At 50.5% G+C, this 21,774-nt stretch overlaps 1 protein-coding gene across 2 annotated transcripts; it reads left to right on the plus strand.

Moving 5' to 3' along the window:
- Window positions 1-11,561: 11,561 nt before the first annotated feature.
- On the plus strand, window positions 11,562-18,614 carry CYP1A1 (cytochrome P450 family 1 subfamily A member 1). 2 transcript variants are annotated; one of them, XM_023653657.2, is made up of 7 exons: window positions 11,562-12,691; window positions 15,082-15,943; window positions 16,476-16,602; window positions 16,691-16,780; window positions 16,873-16,996; window positions 17,143-17,229; window positions 17,393-18,614. In XM_023653657.2, the coding sequence occupies exons 2-7, from the start codon at window positions 15,107-15,109 to the stop codon at window positions 17,700-17,702; spliced, it is 1,575 nt and encodes a 524-aa protein (XP_023509425.2). In that variant the 5' UTR covers window positions 11,562-12,691; window positions 15,082-15,106; the 3' UTR covers window positions 17,703-18,614. The 2 variants fall into 2 exon arrangements, with proteins under 2 accessions (XP_023509425.2, XP_014589581.3); XM_014734095.3 differs by having other exon boundaries at window positions 11,652-12,691; window positions 15,079-15,943.
- Window positions 18,615-21,774: the final 3,160 nt, after the last annotated feature.

Raw genomic sequence — 21,774 nt, forward strand, 5'->3', positions numbered from 1 at the left:
TTGGGCTATGATGAGCCCTGCTGTTGTGAGCCTTCTTGCAGCTGTTTTTGTATGCATCTCTGCTACGTATAGACCCGGGAGTGGAAATGCTAGGTCACAGGCTAGGCATTTGATCAGCACTATTAGATTCTCCCAAATAATATTCCAAGGTAGTTGAACCAATTTTACTCCCACCACCTGTGTATGAGGCTTCCAGTTGCTTCTCATACTCACCACCACTAGATTATTTCCAATCTTTTTCGTTTCAGTCATTCTGGATCATGTTTGACTACCTCTCTTTTTATAATCCCTCAGTGTTCCCCATAGATTTCAGGATAAAGACCAAACTCCTTTGCTTGGCACCCAAAGGCTTCAGCAGCAGCCCTCGCTCACCTCCCCAGCCCTGTTTGTCACCATGTTTCCCTTGCCCCCTACCTCCACTGTTGATCCACTCCGTATGTTGATCCCTTTACTTGAAACCCATGTCCCATCCTCTGTTCTCTGGCCAGCTCCTCCTCATCATCTAATACCCTGCTCAGCTATCGCCACACTGGCTGGGTCTGAGCCCCTCCTCCAAGTTCCCACAGGCCCTATACTGCCCTCCTCAGTAGCACCCATCATGATTTCTCCCCTTTGGACTGTGAGCTCCTTGAAGGTCAAGGTAGCCTCTGCTTTTCTTCGTATCTCTAGTCTCTAGCACAGGCACTGGCATGCAACATATGTTCAGAAACAGATTTGTTGAGTGAATTAATGTTCACAAGTAAGAGTGCTAACCTGCCCAAGAGCTTCATGAAGATTCTGCTTCGGACTTCCTGCCTTGGTTTCATGGAAATTGCAAGTGATAATCCTTACCGTTAAAACTTATTGAGAGCCTACTGTACCCCAGGCTCTGGGCTGCAGCTTAATATCAGCCATCTCTGTTTCAGCTTCATAGCAACTATCGCTGTACTAATAGTAGGTACTATTATTAGTCTCATTTACAGTTGATGAAATGGAGGCCGAGAGATGTTAAGTAATTTCCCAGAGCCAGAATGTGGGGAAAAAGCAGCTCAGTGAGCATGGGGCAAGGGAGAGGACAAATCAGGAGGCTATTGTGAGAGAAGGCACAGACAGAATTCACTGCCCAAAGGAGAGGAACCTGGGGAGATGCAGGGTGTCACTCAGGTTGAGGTGGGGGGATAAGAGAAGGACACCCCTGCGTCACTCAACAGATTTATTCAGCGCACATTCATCAGCCGAGCTGGCGGCCAGAACTCAGCAATTGGCAGACCCTTCACTGCTGTTTGTGGGTGAGTCCTCCTCTGTTCCCCTCACCATTCCACTCTCACTTCTGTCATGGCTCTGGCCACAGGGAGCTGTGGTGTTTGGGTGGCCTTTCAACTAACCCAAACCCAAACAGAGACTATGGGCTCCTTGAAGGCAGGGGCCGAGTTCTGTCCATCTCTGTGCCCAGACCTGGTAGAGAGGAAAGACCTTTGTGGACACAGGTGCTATGGGAAGCACAGGTGAATAATTAAAGCTGAGGGTCTCACAATTCTCTAGCATGGACCTGGAGCTTCAGTCCTGGACATCCAATCACCTGCTGCACATGTCCACCTAGAGGCCCTTTGCCACTGCATCCTCACTATGCCCAAACGGATCATGTCACTTCTCTGCCCAAACAGCTTCCCTCTGGGTCATCAGCCCAGTCAGAAACCTGGGAATCCTTGAAGACTCTTCTCGTTTACCTCATACCACATTCTCAAGATTCTACCACCTAAATACCTCTTGAGTCTGACCCCTCCTCTCCATCACTGTGGCCCTGTCCTGCAGCAGGCTCTCAGCACCACTTCCCGCCTGGACGTTTGCAGGAGCCTCCAGCCTGGTCTCGCTGCCTCTGGGCCAGTGTTGCCCCACAGAGCTTCCTGTGATGAGGGAAGTGTTCTAGATCTGTGCTATCTGATAGGGTGGCCACTTATCATATGTGGCTGTGGAGCACTTGAAATGTGGCGAGTGAAACTGAGATACTGTTTCTTCTTCTTTTTTTTTTTTTTTTTTAAGATTGGCACCTGAGTTAACATCTGTCGCCAATCTTCTTTTTTTCTCTTTTCTCCTTCTCCCCAAACCCCCCACTACATAGTCGTATATTCTAGTTGTAGGTCCTTCTGGTTGTGGCATGTGGGACGCCACCTCAGCATGGCCCAATGAGTGGTGCCATGTCCTCACCCAGAATTCAAACCAGTGAAACCCTGGGCCGCTGAAGCAGAGTGTGTGAACTTAACCACTCGGCCATGGGGCCGGCCCCTGAGTTTCTAATTCTATTTAATTTTACATTTAAGTAGCTGCATGTGGCTTGTGGCTTCTGCATTGGGCAGTGCAGTTCTGGCTCCCTTCCCACCTCACCCCTCCAATCCGTGCTCCACATTTGCACCCAAGTGAATTTGCTGAGATCACAGATCTGAGCATGTCATATCACTAAGTAAAATATGTTAGTAATTTCTTAAGTCAGTCAAAACAAAGTTCAAACTCCTTAGCTCAGCGTGGGAGTTGGTTCCTACTCACTTCTCTCACATTTCCCACTGCTCCCTCCCTCCCATGCAGCTTTCCCACCAGGCAGAGGGAACTTCTTACAATTCTTCCAATTTTCTGCCTCTGGCAGTCACACACACTGTTCCTTCTGCCTGGAACATCCTACCCTCCTCCCAACCACTTCTTCCCTAGCCAGGAAACGATCTCAGGGAAACACAGTGCTTCCAGGTTAGAGATGTTTGCCTGCTTTGTAGTACTATGATGCCTTCATGACAAAGCATTCTCATCTCTCCATTAAAGCAAATCCTCCAAGCTCAGCTCCAGGCCCACCTCCTCCAGGGCAGCCCGCCCCCGCTCTGGTTCCCAGCCTCCCCCGGGCACAGCTCTCTCATGGCACTAACACCGTGCTGCCATATTGCTTTGGTTTCATTCTCCTTCTCTGGACTATGAACAACCTGAGGCAAACTATTCTTGTTCACTCGATTTTTAGTACACTGGCTGTCACATAGTGGGTGTTCGACCATATTCTTTGAGCATAAGTTATGCTGCCCGCCACTGTTCTAGGAAATTTACAGCCATGAGTAAGACATAAATGCTCCTGCCTTTACGGAGGAGCCTGACAACAAGCAGGCAAACAGATGAATAAGATAATTGCAGACCTAGGTTGTGCTGAAAAATCCTTTGTCCCCCAGATCCACTCCCATTGCTTCTCTGTCCTGCTCTGCGCACTGAGAGGCTGACCTCTGCAAGCTGTGTCGCTGGGCTCCCCCAGCCTCTGGCTTCTTGTCGGGTTCAGTCAATGGGAGGCATTGGCATGAGATGGGAGGGCAGGAAGAGAGGGAGTTTGGGGTATTTTTTCTCCAGACCCTCCCTGCCAGTCACCATGGTAGGCCACAGCTCCCGCCAGGCAGCTCTCTTCTTGTTACAGTCTCTCTCTGGGTTCTGAAACAGCTCCTTCTTGTCCCTTTAGGCCCCAGATAGTGAGAGCTCCTCTCCGTTACTAGTCACATTGTACCACACTATCCTGTGTTGGTTTTTGTAAACCTGCCTACACCTTTGTAAATAGTCTCCTTATTAAACTCTCCTCAATGACCCAGATTGAGTGGATCCTGTTTCTTGTGGGGACCCTGAATAATAAACTGGTTCTTTTCAAATTCCTGCTTTACTATCCTTGGAATATCAGCCTTTCTCCCAAGCTGGCTCCCTTATGGTCACAAGATGGCTGCTGCAGTTCTGGCCATCACATCCAGACATGGCCATGACAAGGACCAGATGGACAAGAGTGCATCTCTTGCCATGTATCCCATTTAAGAGTGGGGAAACCTGGGGTTGGCCCCGTGGCCGAGTGGTTAAGTTTGTGAGATTTGCTTTGGCAGCCCAGGGTTTCGCTGGTTCAGATCCTGGGCCCGGACATGGCACTGCTTGTTGGGCCATGCTGAGGCGGCGTCCCACATGCCACAGCTGGAAGGACCCACATCTAAAAATATACAGCTGTGTACCGAGGGACTTTGGGGAAAAAAAGGAAAAATAAAATCTTAAAAAAAAAAAACAGAGTGGGGAAACCTTCCCTAAAAGCTATCCCACCAGAATTCTCCTATGTATAATTGGCCAGAATCCTGTAACAGATCTATGTTTAATCCAATCACCAGCAAGGCAACTGGGGCCACAATGGCTGGTTCAGACCAGCCAGTACCCAGTCCCTGAGGCTGGAGGGCTGAGGTCAGCCTCCCCTAAAAGCACATAGCTCTGGAAATGAAGAGGGAGGGTACCTGGACAAAACTGGAATTGGGGGAGGGTACTGGGAAGGAGGAAAAATCAAGGTGGGGTGCATGGCTATTGGGTGTCTACAAGTGATGGCGTAGTTGGGAAAGAGTCCTTAAGTTGGTTGAGGGGCCTGTCACTGGCTGGTGGGACAGCCAGGCTGTGCACCAACAGGTCTGGATGAGACCACCTCCTTGGCAGGGACTGTGGGAGCATGTCCAGGAGCTCTTGGCTGACAAAGCAGTGTCCCCAGAGGCCCTGCTCTGATGAGAGGACAAGAAGGCTCATGATCAGCAAACCTCTGTGTTTATGTCTAAAAGGGCATCTCTAACTTGTAAACAGAGCCTTCCCTTGAACAGGCCGAACATGCCCTTCAGGAGGTCAAACCTTTCCCTGCAAAGCTGCTTTCACAATTCCCTGGCTTGCTAAACATTTCCCCAATGATAAAGGAAGCTGCAGAATTAGTCAAATTCTGATACATAATGTGGGTCTAAATTTATTGTATTTGATGCTATCGAAGGAAGAAGAGAAAAAGAAAAAAGCAGATCTGCCTTCATTTGCACTGCCCTCTATCTAGGTCCGCCCAGACCTCTGGGCTGCCTTCTTCCTGCCTTCGCTGGGCAGCATCCCAGGCTCTGCACCTTCACAGCCCTTCCCCGTCCATCAAAAGATGCAGATCTCTTACTCATATGAGGAATTTAAACATGTGGACAAAGAGAACAGATTAGTGGCTACCAGGGGAAAGGTAGGGTGGGGGGTGTGCACAAAGGGTGAAGGGGTGCACCTACAACACGACTGACAGACAATAACATACAACTGAAATTTCACAAGGTTGTAACCTATCATTAACTCAATAAAAAAATTTAAAAAAAAATGTCCTATAAAAAAAAAATATGGGGGGCTGGCCCCGTGGCCGAGTGGTTAAGTTCGCGCGCTCCGCTGCAGGCGGCCCAGTGTTTCGTCGGTTCGAATCCTGGGCGCGGACATGGCACTGCTCATCAGACCACGCTGAGGCAGCGTCCCACATGCCACAGCTAGAGGAACCCACAACGAAGAATACACAACTATGTACCGGGGGGCTTTGGGGAGAAAAAGGAAAAAATAAAATCTTTAAAAAAAAAAAAAAAAAAAAAATTAAAAAAAAAAAAAAATATGCGTATCTCTTGCCCCAACCCTGCAGAGCCCTCTGCTGAGGGCGGCCACGGAACCTACTCCTGCTGATGGTCGTGGCAGGGCCAGACTGTGCAGAGAGGAGCTGTGCCCGTTAAGAGGAACCAGGAGGCTTTGACACTGAAAGAGGTTGGGGACTTCTGGTGACCATGGCCATGTGGTTAGCAGCGAGGCCTAGCCTAGATGCTGGCCCTGGACAGGAGTGAAAGTGGCGTAAGGTAGGATGCCTGAGCCAGGCCAGACTGAGATGAGCTTCTTAAGGCAGTACTGTGCCTAGTCACCTGTCTTCCGGCAGCAAAATGACTTACACTCACCCAGTGGGTGCTGAAGAAAGGATCGGGCTGTGGTGATCCATTGAGCTGACCATCTGAGACCTGGTGCCCTGCCTACCAAGACCTAGAATTTCACCAGGCCTCTGCCATTTCAAACCTAGTGTATTTTCCTATTTAGGGGTTTGGCATGTTTCCATTAATTTATTTAACAAATATTCATTTAGCATCCACAGTGTGCCAGTTTGCTCTTGATGAAACATTGATCAAAACAGACAAAAGTCCCTGCTCTGCTGGAGCTTGCATTCTAGTTGAGGGAGAGAGATCATACACAACATAAATAAGTAAAATACATTGTATATTTGAAGTTCCTAAGTGTTACAAACAAAAATCAAGTCAAGAACAGGGATAGAGACTATGAGTCAGGGTAACAGTTTTACATAGGATGGCCAAGAAAGGCATATTGAGAAGGTGATATTCAAGGAAGTAACATAAGAGAATTTAGGGAGAGTTTCTAGGTGGAGGGAACAGCAAGTGCAAAGGTCCTGAGGCAGAGTGCAGGATGTCTTCCGCTTGCCTCTTCAGATACACTCTCCGTCCCTCTCTACTCTCAGTCCTGGGAGGTTGACTTCTATGGGCTGCGGTAATGGGCCCCTTGCTCTCTGGCTTCCAGTTAGGTTCAGTCCCCAAAAGACACCAACAGGACATTCGAGGGCATGAAAAGAGTGAGGTCAGAGAATCTAGGCTCTCTAACTGTAGGGTCTTTGTGTGCTAGCTGCAACTCTCTACTGAAGGCCACAGCGCCTCTCCACAGTTTCTCCATGGCCACCTTCTCTGGGGTCTGTTTTGTGCTCTTTCCCCTCACCACTTCTGGCCCTGCTGTTGTAGGCCTTGGGGCCACACTGTCCCTTGCTGGCTCCCCTAGACCTTGCCCATACCTCTGTAAATGGTTCCTGTATTTAATCCTCTTCAGTGACTGGTTTGAAGGGGCCCTCTGCCCTGCCGGGACTGACCCTGATGGATTTAGGCAGAGACTTGCCTGGAGTGTCTTAGGAACATCAAGGAGTCTTTTGTGCTTGGAGAGGAATGAGCCAGGGGGAGGGAGAGTAACAGGCAAGGAGGTGGGAGATGTAATGGGAGCCACATCTGGAAGGGGATGCAGGCCATTGTAAGGACTGTTTCCCTGAGATGTCTCATAAACTTCCTTCTGAAAACTTCCACTTAGCCTGTCCCAAACTTGGGGGAAAGAATGGCTTCTCTTCCTTAGCTAGGAGCAGGGAGAGTTTGGGGCGCACCGGGAACTTGGCCACGGCCGCTTTCTTCCCAGGGCATCCCCAGCAAAAGGGCCTCTAGCTGACAGGGTGGTGAGCTCTGCTCCTGGCATAGCGAGGTGGCACAGACTCATCTGATGACCTCTGCCATTCACATGGGTTCTCTCCAGGCACTACCAGCCAACAACTCCTCCACACTGTCATGGGGTCTTCTGGAGATAAAATTAGCCTCCCACAGTGGTGCTAATGGTGGCATTTGGGGCACAGGGGCAGACCAGTGGGAAACTATTGGACAGGAGTAACTTAGGATTCCATTCTGCCTGCCCAGGCCTGTCTTAAGGGCCTAGGTTTCAGCATGCAGAGAGCACTGCTGGGTAAGCCTCTCTGGCTGGCAGGTTTAGGTCACAGTTCTTTCAGCTACAAGTCGCCAAACCCAACTCCTAGTAGAAGAAGAGAAGGAGAAAGGGAAGCAGGAGGAAGAAGAAGAGAAAGAGGAAAAGTGAAGAAGAAGGGGAAAGGAAGAGAAGGGGAGGTATGGTGATGTTGATTCACGTAACAGAGATGTTCTATGGGTAAATCTCATTTGCTTCAGGAATAACTGGATCTAGGTGCTCAATGTTATCAGTTTCATCCCTCTCTCCCTCCCCTCACCTCCCAGTTCTGCTTTCCCCTGAATGGGCATCATTCTAAAGTAGGCTTTCTTAAAAAAAATGGCCACTGGTGGGTCCAGACATTTTCTAACCAGTGTAGCCACTCCTGGAGAAAGAGAACCTCTCTTTTCTAACAGCTTCATAAAAACCTTCGTAGAGTTCTCATTGGTCTAGTTTGGGTCATGTGCCGGCCTGGTAGCCTAGGGTGGGATCAGCTCCACCAAATGTACTGGCTGAGAGTAGAGGTGGGGTAGTCCCCAAAGGACAATCAAAGTGGTATTGCCAGAAGAAGAGATGATGGATGCTGGGCACACAAAACCCCTCAGATGTCCACTATCACTGGGGTGACCATATGATTTGTTATCCAAGCCAGGACTCTTTTGAGTGTGAAAGAGGGCACTTTTAATAATTATACCAGGACAACAGGCTTAGACCGACATTATCCTGGGAAAGTATCGCCACTCTAATAACAGCCAAGAGCCAGAGAACCAGCGGGGGCAGCCCCATCTGAGCCCTGCATCCTGCAAACCGAATCTCTCTGGCTTTCTGGGTATCAGTAGAGAGGAGAGGATGCTCAGGGTTCAGATTTCGGGTAGGGTGGAGGGTGGCTAGGTGGGGTGAGGATACATTGGGAGACAAATCCCAGTTCTCCACATCCACTCAAACGCCACTCTTCTCAAACTGCCTCATCCCAACCTCCTACTATCATTCTTTGTTTGCGTTATAATCCCTCCCCATGCCAGGAATGCCCTTCTTAAACTCCTCATGCCCTATGACTCTTCTCCAGTCCTCTACTCTCCTAGAGAGTGTGTTCACCTGCCCCCCTCCCCCAGGGTCCTCAGCCTTCTCGCAGCTCCTGTAGAATTTCCAGATTCAGCATAGGCTATGTTTGGAGCATGGTTCCTGTTTCCACCATGGGGTTGGGGTTTGTTGTGGGTCTTGCTGTCTCCTCATACCCCTGCCACATAGCCCTGAGCAGTGCTGACCGAAGACTCTAGGCTGGATCACTCTGCTGGGCCAAGACACTCAGCTGTCTCTCTCCCTCCAGCCCAGAGCCTTCTCCCCCCACTACTGCCCCTCTGCCTCTGCATTCCCGGTATCAATCACTAGGGAATCCTAGCCAAAGAGCTTCTCACGCAAAGGTGTGCAAACTTTGACCCAGGATTGGCTGTTCAGCTCTAGGCCAAGGTCCTCTAACCTCCTGCCTGTCTCCCTCTTTCTCTGCCCAGTGCTCCTGAGGGCCCCTTTGTGTCTTGGGAGCTTTCTGAGACAGAGCTTGGAGATGAGAAGTGCAAAGCCTCCTGTAACTCCAGTGCTAGACTCTTGTCTAGGAGTATTGGGAGATAGGGGCCCTGACTCAGGGTCTGAGCCTGTCCGCTTTTGGCCCCTGGGGCTTTGCTGGTAGTCTGGGGCAAAATTCAAAATAATGAATCTCTTTGGGGTCAAAGGTCCTTAGAGAATGTGAGTGAAGCAATACATCTACCAAGAGCAGGAGTTTTCTGGGTCCCTGGCGAGGAGCCCCAGCAGACGGTTTTCCAGTCCTGATGAGCAGGCTGCCATGATTCTCTGGAGCTAGGGCATTGGTGGGGACTCTGGAGAGCCGAGGGAGAGACTGGGCTGCAGAGCAGGATGAGGGACCCGGGAGTGCCTTGCTCCCCACTTCCTTGCCACGGCTTCCACACAGTTTCTTTCTACTCTCTGTGGCTCTAGCTCAAACTGGGATTGAAGGACAGACCTCTTTTGGGTACCGTGAAGCTCCTTGGGCTGAGCTAGAGACATAGAGGTGGAACGAATGGAAGGATGCTGGACGGACCGGAAGCCCAGCAATATCTCCCTTGTTTCCTGCCTGTTCTGTTGCCTAAATTCCACCATTATAGCATCAGCACTTTGGGCTCAACATCACATTGGGTCCCATGCCCCATCCATAACACAGCTAGATTTAACTCCTTTACCAGTTGTTCATATCTTGCAAGGAATTGGCTTGTCAGACCAATTTCCCACAGGCTGGTTTTCTGTGTTGGAACATGGAGGAAGAAAGTGATAGATTGGGTCAGGGTCATAACAAGGGTCAGGTGTCCTGAGAATTACCGTGGAGAAGTGCTGGAAACATAGACCAGGAGACACCTAACTTGCTGTGGAGGAGATTCAGGCGGGCTTCCCAGAGGAAGTAATGTCTTAGCTGAGACTTAAAGTAGGGGAGATTAGAAGTAGAGGTGGGCAGACATGGTAGGTTCTGCCAAAGATTCTGGTTTCTGTTCAGATGGGAGCTACTGAAGGGGCAAGGTGGTGATGGAATGAGATTTTGCATTTTTGATATTCTTTTAGTATTTTTTTTTTTTTTTTTTTTTTGAGGAAGATCAGCTCTGAGCTAACATCCACCACCAATCCTCCTCTTTCTGCTGGGGAAGATTAGCCCTGAGCTAGCGTCCATGCCCATCTTCCTCTACTTTATATGTGGGACGCCTGCCACAGCACGGCTTGATGAGTAGGTCTGCGGCCACTGGTGAGCCCCGGGCTGCCGGGCCGCCGCAGCAGAATTTAACTGCTAAGCCACCCGGCCACCCCGAGATTTTGTGTTTTTGAAGAGACCACTCTGGATGCCACAGGGTGGAGAAGGAATTCGAGGGAGTGAAAGACAAATGGGAACCAGGTCTGGAGGCTGTTAGTCCTCTAGGGAGCAGAGAGGTGGCCTGGCTGAGGATATGGCAGTGGGGCTGGACAGACTTCAGAGTGGAGAAATGTGTCCTTGCTCCTTCAATCTATTCTCAGCATAATGGCCAGAGGAATCTTGCTTGGCTCACACTCCACAACGTCTCCATTTCACACAGAGGAGGTCCCATGTTTCTCAACAGGGTGCTTCCTGCACCTCGGGTAGGGCTGGCCCCCACAAGCATCCCATCCCCTGGCAGCGCTAAATTCCAGGAAGCCTCCCCAGTCACATGACCACTGCTAGGCATTTCCAGTGCCCCTGTACTGCTCCCTCCCTCAGGAATCACTGTACAGAGGCTTTGAACTTGCCCTTCCCTCTGCCAGGTTCATGCATTCTTCTTCTAGATGTGTGCGCCTTCATTCTTGATTCCACACTCCGGCCTCTGCTTAGTGTCATCTTCTTAGTAAAGCCCACCCTGACCACCCTATTTTGAATTGCAGTCTGCTCCCATGTGGTTCCTACCCCTTCTCTGCTTTATTTTTCTTTAGCACTTATCATCCTCTGAGATTCTCTGAACATTATCTGTCTCCCCATTCCAGAAAGTAAGCTCCATGTGAGCAGAAGCATTGTCTGTATTGTTAGCTTCTGTATCAATCCACCAGCGTCCAGAACAGTGCCTGGCACATAGTAGGCGTTTGATAAATTATTTGTGCAATGCATGAGGTGGCATCTGACTGGAGTGAGAGGTAGGGGGCCGGATGAGGCTCTGTTTTCTGGCCTGGGCCAGGGGGTGGCGATGACATTCGCAGCACGATGGGGAGAACAGGTGATGTGCTTAGTTAGGGACAGGTTGAGCTAGACACGCAAATACAGCTTTTTCTCTCTGGACATGCTACACCGGGAGGACTCAGCAGGGGCGGGGACAGCGTTGGAGGCAGCCAGCCAGGCGAACTGGGCGAAGTGGGCGACGTTGGGGCTGCGTGTCCTGCCACAGGCGTTCACCAAAAATACGGACACATGCAGGCGCCAGCTTGCAGCCAAAAGCCCAGCTCCGCACGCAAACCTGGGCCCTTTGCACCGCCCCACTCCCCGCCCCGGACCCGTCCAATCGTGCACCCGCAAGTCTTTGCTGGCTCCTGTCCCTTCACCCCTACCCCCACGCTCGGCTAGAATCTGGCCCTTTAAGAGCCCTGCCCCCGACTCCCCACCCCCCTCGCGTGACTGTGCCGGAGCCCGTGTTGGACCGGGGAGTTGGGCGGCTGGGTGGCTGCGCGAGCCTCCGGGCTCTTCTCACGCAACACCCGGGCACCGCGCCCCCGCCAGGTGGGGCGGGGATAGGCCCCGTGAACTCTGCCCCCTGGAGGGATGTACCAGACATATGCACGCTAGCCTAGGGAAGCATCTGCGCCGGGTGCCCCGCTCCTCTGTCCCTGGATCCTTCTCTTGCCCGGCCCGAGGGCCTCTCTCTAACCCTTTCCTCGACCCCTGCGAGCTAGACGCGCAGCCCCAATCGCCGCTCGATTTCTCTACCCACCTAGCGCTAGCAACCCCGGGAGCCAAGTGGGAACCTCGAAGGCCTCTGGGTCCCTGCTGGAGGTACCCCTAGTTTGCAGCATTCCAAAGTGGCCCTAGAGATGGCGCTGAGCGCTCACTGAGCGCTCAGCGAGAATGCGCGTTCTCCATCCATTCCCGCCGCTCGGTCAGGGAGCGCGGACTTGTGCTAGCCGCCCAGGCTCTGGGGGCTCCAGGGGACCGGGCCAGTCCATTGGCGCCTTTGGCTTTCCGGCCCCAGTGACCTCAGGACTGGGGTCGCCGCGCTTCTCACGCGAGCCTGGACTCAGTAACCCAGGGGAAAGAGGTCATCACCAGGCAGCCCCGCCCCTGCCTGCCTGGACCCCCCGTCCGCTAGTAGTGAGGGGGAGGCACTTACACGCCCAGTGTTCCAGTGAGTGCAAAAATGAGGGTGAGGGGACCCCGAACCCAAAGATGGAGGCTCCCCATACCCTTTCTTAGGGCAGTCCTGGGACTTCTCCCCTAAATCTCCTCCTCAGCTGAACTCTGCGCTGTCCATGAGGTACCTTGGAACTGGGGATCTCAAGTGTCCCCAGCTCTCACCCCTTAACGTGCCAGCACTTGGATGAGGAGTCCCTATAGTGGGTTCTCACCTGACCCCCTGCATCTACCTCCCTCCCGTCCCTCCCCGCTTCCCCTCTATCCTAGAGCCACCATCCCCCCTAGACCGGCACCTCCCTCTGTCCCATCCCGGCACTTCAGGGGGCGTGGCCACACGCACAAGCTGCCCATAAAGGTGGCAGTGCCTTCACCCTCACCCTGAAGGTGTCGGTTCCTTGGAGCTTTCCCTTATCTCTTTGAGGTCCCTGGTTCCAGAGATCACTCTTCCCAGCTCAGCTCAGTACCTCCTCACAGCCGTAGGTGAGTGCTGGGGGCTTTTGGCTTGCCCCTTCCCTCCTAATAAAAAGAAAATTTTGACGCCTCTAGGTCTTTCTGGGAAGCCACTGGCCTAGAACCTCAAAAAAGGAGGTCCTTAGTGACCAGGCAGTCCAGCTCCCTAGGGGGGAAACTGTGGCCCGGGGAAGGGCAGGACCTGCCCAAGGTCCCACAGCTAGTACCAGAAATCTGGATATAGATGGCCCTCCTCTCAGAACTCTAGGACCAGGCTCCAGCTCCATCCCCCACTGACCCCCTGAATGGCTGGGACTTCCCATCAGGGTCAATGGGAGGCTGGAATAAGGACACAGCTGTGGGAAGCTGGGAGCATGTGCAGCTCCAGCTTTAGGCTGGGTGATGAGGAGGGCTTCTCCCTGGGTGGTCAGGGTGGATGAAGGGGGCAGGTTGGGTTCTAATCAGCTGCCTTATCTTAAAGCTACCCCTGGCTGGCTCTACCCTCCCAAGGCATGGCTTGTCAGAGCTGAGATGTGCTGGGTAGGACAAGCGAGGCCGATCTGAGCAGGAGTCCTGGGCACTGCCCAGAGGCCTTTCCTATTTCATTGATTGTCTTCTCTGGCCTCCGCTGGGGGGCAATCAGTGTGAGAGACTGCCAGCTGCAGAGAGCTGGACCACCAGTCCCTGAAAACTCACCGGTCACATCTCTCTTGGCCTCTTACTATCTCACTAAGGCCGGAAGTCCTTGGGGCACCCGATGTACAGAAGAGGACACCATGGCACACCAAGTCCTGTCCCCAGTTCACTCAGGGGATCAGGGCTCCAGTGTGCTTTGGGATCCAGCTCCTCCAAGATGCCTCCCTAGACAGAGGACTATAGTACTTGAGATGGGAACCATACAACCTCCCCATCTTGGGTGGCTCTCCTGTGGAGAAAACTTACTAGTCAGACTGTGAGTTTCCCCAGGTCAGATCTGGGTTTTTCTCTTCTCTGAGATGTAGCTGGGACCCTGAATCAGAGATCACATCCCACCCCCTCTCTCAGGTGATATAAGCCCAGAAAGGTAAAATGACCAGTCCAAGGCCCCGTTATGGAGCCTGGAATACTGGGTCTCCTCACCTCCAGTCCAGAGCACCAGGCAGATGCCTTGGAGAGAGTACTCCATGAATTTACACACCCTTTCTAGACCAAGCCTAGAGAGAAAATATTGTCTCCACCTCTGTTAAGTTCAGATCCATTTCTAATTTCCCTTATTCCAGTCTGGAGTTTTCTTGCAGCCCTGGTCTGGTGGGAGCCTTCCATTTATTCTCTGCTCTCTGGTGATTAGTGACAGGGCAAATGGGGGAGGCCCCGACTATTCATTCATTGAGAATTGAGCCCATCAAAAACCCTGGCCTGGATTTCTGCAACCAGAAGCCTCAATCTAGCTAGTCTCCAGCTGCTATTAAACTGTGGGTCAGTTGAACTCAGAGAGCTGGGGCTGAGAGCAGTGTGGCTTAAGCAGTGGCCTTCCTGTCACCTGTTCCCTCCCCACCCCTTCCCAGGGTCTGGTAGGATTGCCTGGATGCTGGGATTGAGCAGTGGAAAGCTGAGGGTTCTGGGAAAGTTCCTTTTCATTGATTAATCTGACCACTTTTCAAAGGGAGTCACCTATGACAGGAGCTAGACATTTCCTGGGGAACTTTCCCTGAGAGGTCTGAGTCCTGGCTTTGTCACTGACTGCCAGGTAACTTTAAGCAAGTCAATGCCCTCTCTGGAGGTCAATTTTCTCAAATGTGAAATGAGGCTAAAGAAGCAGATGATCCCTAGTTCTCCTGATAGCAGCGTTTTCCCAAGGGTCGTGGGTAGTACTCAAGGGGATTTGGGGTGATACACGTCAATTATGTGTTTATTTTAATATATGTTGGGAAAACGAAATCAAACTTGCACTTTCACAGATATTATTGTTTGGGATGATGCTATGTGGGTGGATTTAAAGTTGATTTTAGAAAAATATGAAGTAAATAATAGTACAGGTGCCAGGTGGAAATCACAGACTAAAGTTTGGAAAATGCTGTTTTAGGTTGGTGCAGCAGTTAAGAGAGGGTGTTTGGAATTAGGCAGTTTGGATTGGGAGAATGGATCTGATACATCCTGGCTGTGTGACCTTGGGCAAGTTACTTACCTGCTTTGAGGTTCATTGCAGCCTACCTCATAGGCTGTGACCAGGTGTGAACGAAAAATGACCATGAATTACTTGGCACATAATGGCAACTCAACAAGTAGCTTCTCCCGCCTCCTCCTCCCCTTTATGTCCAGTGAGCAGCTCTGGATAAGGTTTCCCCTTTCCTTGATCAGCATGCTGACACTTTAGGACCTTGGCTCCTCCCATCCCCCCATCTGATGTCTTGATCTTTTCTTCCTGCCCCATCCCTCAGCAGCCACCTTGAGATCCCTACGCTGATCATGTTTTCTGTGTTTGGATTCTCTGTCCCCATCTCGGCCACAGAGCTTCTCCTGACCTCTGCCATCTTCTGTCTGGTATTCTGGTTGGTCAGAGCTTGGCAGCCCCAGATCCCCAAAGGCCTGAAGAGTCCACCAGGGCCCTGGGGCTGGCCCTTGTTGGGGCACGTGCTGACCCTAGGGAAGAACCCACATCTGGCTCTGTCGAGGCTGAGCCAGCGTTATGGGGACGTGATGCAGATCCGCATTGGCAGCACACCTGTGCTGGTACTCAGCGGCTTGGACACCGTCCGGCAGGCCCTGGTGCGGCAGGGCGATGATTTCAAGGGCCGGCCTGACCTTCACAGCTTCACTCTGATCTCTGATGGCCAGAGCATGACCTTCAGCCCAGACTCTGGACCAGTGTGGGCTGCCCGCCGGCGCCTGGCCCAGAACGCCCTGAAGAGTTTCTCCATCGCCTCAGACCCAGCTTCCATGTCCTCCTGCTACTTGGAGGAGCACGTGAGCAAGGAGGCAGAATATCTCATCCGCAAGTTCCAGGAGCTGATGGCAGGGGTTGGGCACTTCGACCCCTACAAGTATGTAGTTATGTCAGTGGCCAATGTCATCTGTGCCATGTGCTTTGGCCGACGATATGATCATGATGACGAAGAGCTGCTTAACTTAATCAACCTGAATAATGAGTTTGGGGAGGTGGCTGCCTCCGGGAATCCGGCTGACTTCATCCCTATTCTCCGTTATCTGCCCAACTCTGCCCTGGACACCTTCAAGGACCTGAATAAGAAGTTCTACATCTTCATGCAGAAGATGATCAAGGAACACAACAAAACATTTGAGAAGGTACAGGCTGGAGAGAGGCAGTGGGTGGTGGGGAGCAGGTGGGGTCAGGGTCCAGGAAGTCAGAGATAACTGGAGCAGCATGGGGTTTGGCAGGCTCTCAGGGGGCCTTCACCCTGGGATTTTGAAGCCAGTGGTGAAATAGATTCCATCCTTGTAGAGAAATAGAACTTTTTCTTGAGCAGCCCTAATATCCTTCCATGAGACAGCAATATTTACTGAATAGCCAGTCCATGCAGGACCCTAGGCCAGTTGGGGACAAGGAAGAGTTAAATAGTTGGTCTCTTGGCCTTATGGGAGGGAAAAAGGAGAGAAAAAGAGCATATCCAGATGATAATGGTACCAGACTCTGTGATAGGAGTCCCTTGAGTTGGGGCTGTCAGTATTCTGAGGCAGGAGAAGCCTTGGAGAGGCAAGAGAAGCTGGGATGGCAGCCTCTTGAACAAAGGAGCTAGGGACGGTGAGGGACCAGGCCTGGATGGAGAGGTAGGTCTGGGTTTGGGATCTTGCTCACCAGTGAGCTTTCCCTACCCAGGGCCACATCAGGGACATCACAGACAGCCTGATCGAGCACTGTCAGGACAAGAGGCTGGATGAGAATGCCAATATCCAGCTGTCAGACGAGAAGATCATTAATGTCGTCTTGGACCTCTTTGGAGCTGGTATGAGCTACCTCGCTATGCCTTTCTTGTGCTCAACTGCCCTGATCCACCAACTGCCTAACTTCTCCCTCTGTCCTCCCCTGGCCAGGGTTTGACACAGTCACAACTGCCATCTCCTGGAGCCTCCTATACCTGGTGACAAGGCCCAGCATGCAGAAAAAAATCCAGGAGGAGCTGGGTAGGTGGGGGCTTCCTTCAAAGCACTCAAGGCAGGGGGCTGGCCAAGGTCTGGGCAGCCCCTTAATCCATCTGATCTTTTGTGTTCTGCAGATACGGTAATTGGCAGGGCGCGGCAGCCCCGGCTCTCTGACAGGCCCCAGCTACCCTATATGGAGGCCTTTATCCTGGAGACCTTCCGACACTCCTCCTTCGTCCCCTTCACCATCCCCCACTGGTGAGACCCCATGGATCCGCGGCTGTCTGATACTGGGCCTTACTCCAGTCCATGTACCTGATCAGGGTTGGTGGGAGGGACATGGTATGGGAGACAGGGGGATCTCCTTGTGGCCCTGAGCCTGACTGAGCTTCCTCCCTCCCCAGTACCACACGAAACACAAGTCTGAGTGGCTTTTACATTCCCAAGGGGCATTGTGTCTTTGTGAACCAGTGGCAGATCAACCATGACCAGTAAGTTGAGAGGGGGCAGGGGAAACTCCACCCTCTCCCAAGCTTCAGCCTCTGCTGTCTCTGGGTCACTTTCCCATCCCCCTACTCTTTGGGACTGGGGCTCAACTCACTTGATGCCTCTGAGCCCCTAAGCTGCCCCTTAGCTGCCTCTCTCTGATTGCAGGAAGCTGTGGGGTGACCCATCTGAGTTCCGACCAGAACGGTTTCTCAACCCCAACGGCACCATCAACAAAGCACTGAGTGAGAAGGTGGTTCTCTTTGGCTTGGGCAAGCGGAAGTGCATCGGTGAGACCATCGGCCGCTTGGAGGTCTTTCTCTTCCTGGCCATCCTGCTGCAGCAGGTGGAATTCAGCGTGCCGCCAGGTGTGAAGGTGGACATGACCCCCATCTACGGGCTGAGCATGAAGCATGCCCGCTGCGAGCACTTCCAGGTGCAGGTGCGCCCTCAGGGGACTGAAAGCCCTGCAGCCTAGACTCTGTCTACCTGACCTGCTTGGGCAGCCAGGCCAGGGTGCTGGCCTGGGGGGTCTAGTCTTTGGCCTGAAACCCACAGATATTGGTCTGGCTGATTTTTGCTGTCTAGGCTGCAGGCAAGTCTGAGGTATTATGCCTGCCCCCCCACCCTAGGCTTGCCCCTCTGCATACTGACCACAGACAGTGGACACAGCAGGGGCCACACAGGAGCTGATAGACCCTTCTGAATTATGCTTGAGCTAGGAGGCCTGGTAGGGTTAGGAGATCCTCAGGCCTCTGAAAGCCCCTAAGCCCAGCAGCTGACTGACTCTCTGTGGGAGCTGACTGGCTTGAGAAACATTTAAAGCAGGCCACACCAGGGCCTGTGTAATCTCTTTGACAATTGAGAGCAGTAAAGAGTGAAGGGAAGAGGCATCCCAGAATACTGGTGCACAGGTGGTCTGCCCACTTGAACAAGGCTGAGCAATCTGACCACATGGGTGTGGGATACAGTGCCTGGGGGGATTGCCTCCCTCTGCCCTCTGTGTAGGCAGGAACAGGGCAGCCTCTTGGCCTTACAAGGCCCCTGTTCCTTTCTAGGGAGCACTGGGGACTTGTGTCAAAGAGGAGCAGAGAGCAGAGGGAGTGCGCAAATCCAGGCACCAGGACAGGTCAGGAGTGAGGCTGTAGTAATTCAGTCACCTTTTACTGGTCTCCTTTCTTACACCCTGTATTAAAATGTTTTTTAAAAAATGTTTGTATGCAAGGAGCTTTTTATTTTAGCCTGCATTGTACTTGCATGTTTGCATTTATCATATATAAGAGCTTAAGAACAATTTATTTAGAGCAATGGAGAAAATTCTAACCCAAGTATCCAGAAATGTGTAGGAAACAGCTACCTGAGCTAAATAAAGAATTATCCAGAAGTCCCACAAGTGGAGATTTTTTTGAATCTTACATGAAACCATCACTCATCCACATGCCCACTCTGAGCCCCATCTCTTGTTGGTTTTTACTGGGGGAGGAGGGAGAGGATGAGGAGGCAGTGGAGAGATGAAAGCAGGCAGCACACAGTCTGCTTGGGGCATGGGACTCTATCACTTCACTGCTTTCTTCCTTCTGTAAGTGATCACACATTGATGAAGAGCATTCTCTGGACCAGGCACAGGGGTATAAAGTGAATAAAACACAGTCCCTGTCTTCAAGAGCCTCCCAAGCTGGTTGGAGGAACCAACTCATAAACACATCATCCAATTCATTGTGATCAGGTCTCACTAGAATAGACAGATGCATACAAGAGGGCGACGCCCAGAGCCGGGGCAGGGCTGAGTTGGGGGGAGTGGGTGCTGGGAAAGGTTACCAGATCTTGGGGATATCTTCACAGAGCCCTTCTTGAGGGATGAGAGGCAGTCTCACTTGGTTCTCACAGCATTATATGCTCAAGTCCAACAGGGTAGATTCTGGTCATGGTGTTGGGGGAGGAGAGAAGTTCTCAGCTCAGAAGTTGTGGTCTGCTCCTTACTAGTCATGCCTGGTTCAGGTCCTGCAGCCCTATTAGAACCCAAGCCTGGTCATGGATGGAGAACAAGGCCTTGGATTGTCGGGCCCCATAAGCAGACTGTGGCACAGATTTCAACACTGAAAGCTCCTGTCCATCTGGGATAGCAGAGAAGTAGTGCCAAGTAGGGGCAGAGGCTGGGCCCACGTAGCCAGAAGCCGTTCTAACTAAGGGACTGAGGGGAGATGCATCTTGGGATGTGACACCCAGCCCAGCTTTCTTCCTGAGGCATTGTGCAGGGGCCAGCAGATGACATTCATGTGCTGTGCTTTTTGGCAGGGGTAGCTAGTTCCTATTCACCAGGGGTTTCAGGCTACTGCAAGTAAGGAGCCAAGGTGAGCTCAAGCAACCCTGTTTACGCAGGGGGATGGGGAATGTGTTGCTCAATCATTCGTGTATTGATTTATTTTTTACTTAAAAAATAACTTGTATTATATAACATAGATGAACCTTGAAAACATCATGCTAAGTGAAAGAAGCCAGACACAAAAGGTCACATATTGTGTGATTCTATTTACATGAAATCTTTAGAACGTGCAAATCCATAGAGACAGAAAGTAGATTAGTGGTTGCCAGGGGTTGGGGGTGGGGGGAACAGAAGGCACAGGATTGCTTTTAGGGGTGACGGAAATATTCTGGAATTAGTGGTGACAGTTGCATAACTTTGTGAATATACTAAAACCCACTGAATTATGTAGTTTAAAATGGTTAAAGCAGTAAAAAAAAGAAGTTTGCCAGCCTTTGTTCTAAGAAAAAAAAGTGAGGGAGGAAAGGGAATGGCATATGCAAAACAATTTATATAACTGTTCTCAGTAATCATACTGGTAATGGTAATATTAGTATTTCTATATTGAGACTGTAGTGTAATGTGGAATAAAACAGATGAGCAATTAATAATGAGTATATTCTAATTCATCATCCCCTGTAGTCTCGAGTACCAGGATTTTAGGTATGGAAAAAAGGAGATACAGATGTAATACAGAAAAACAAGTTAAAAAATATATGTTGTAGGGGCTGGCCCCGTGGCCGAGTGGTTAAGTTCGCGCGCTCCGCTGCAGGCGGCCCAGTGTTTCGTTAGTTCGAATCCTGGGCGCGGACATGGCACTGCTCATCAGACCACGCTGAGGCAGCGTCCCACATGCCACAACTAGAAGAACCCACAACGAAGAATACACAACTATGTACCGGGGGGCTTTGGGGAGAAAAAGGAAAAAATAAAATCTTTAAAAAAATATATATATATGTTGTATATATATTATGTATATCTATTTCTAAGTGTTAGAAACAATAACCAACTCATAGCAATGAGCATCCCTAATGCCTAGATTACCATCTATGGCTTCTTGGCTTATTACAGATCTAGGGCAGGAAATGTAAAAGATGAACTTGGAAGAGTTGCTCATACCAGATAGCAAAGAAGCCACAAAGACTACCAGAAGTGGATCAAGCCATTCAGGAACCAACTGAAGAGGCTCCAACAGGGCAAAGATAGGACAATTTGAGTGTCAATAACAACAGTTGCTGTTGATTAAAACCCATTAATGATCCTTGAATCCATGAGTTCATAAAGATTTTTTTTTGGTTAGCTGATCACCTTCAGAAGAACTGATTCGCTATATTGAAAAGTGAAAACAAAGACAAAGAATCAAGTATTTATCTTGCCTTTCCTATACGAACTATACCTACAGATTACCAAAGAGTAGAGAAGCAGCACTTCTTAATAAAAGAATCCCATTAACAAATGGAAAAGAAATAATAGAATTAGAATGTCACTATTTTGCATCCACCAATAAATAAATGGATCTGGGCATTGTGTTTGACAATTGCTAGCATCATAAAAAGTTAGAAAACCAGATCAGTGCCTCCTGATGAAAGACCCAACACTGCCTACAGTACTGCCCAAAGGATTAAACCGGTGTCTGATCAAGCCTCTGGATCAGCTGCAGTTTGCAGTAAACACAGAGGATGAAGAAACACGCTGAATCGAAACATAAGGGTGAAGTCAGTGAAATTCAGGCTTTGGGAAACTCTAAAGGTGAAAAGTCTTGGGGTCTTTGACAGAAAAACTGTAAGGAAAAGGAAGGGATGGAGGGGAAAGTTATAGATTGAAAGAGACTTAAAAGACATATCAAATTTTAAGAAATGAACAATACTAAATTATGGCATCTCAGAATACACACTTTGTGGTAAATCTTGTAAGAACAAGGAAATGATTACTATAGGAGTCTGGAGAGTGGTTACTTTTGGGGGAGGGAGTGAGTTATAATTGAAATGGAACAAGGGAGGGCTTCTAGGATGGTTTATAAAGTTCCATTTCTTAAACTGGCATGGTTCAAGGAGGCTTGCTTTATAAAAATGAAGAAAAAATATAAATAACTTGTATTGCTCTTCGCTGTTTAGAAATATAATTAATATATGTTGTCATGCTCTTCAGCCAGAGACAGCACCTATCGTTAAACAAATCGGGTTTATGACTCACTGCAGTGAGCAAGAATGCACACCATCGGAAACCGTAGGATGTCTCCATATGAAGA

The sequence above is a fragment of the Equus caballus genome, chromosome 1 (assembly GCF_041296265.1).
Source record: "Equus caballus isolate H_3958 breed thoroughbred chromosome 1, TB-T2T, whole genome shotgun sequence".
Taxonomy (NCBI): domain Eukaryota; kingdom Metazoa; phylum Chordata; class Mammalia; order Perissodactyla; family Equidae; genus Equus; species Equus caballus.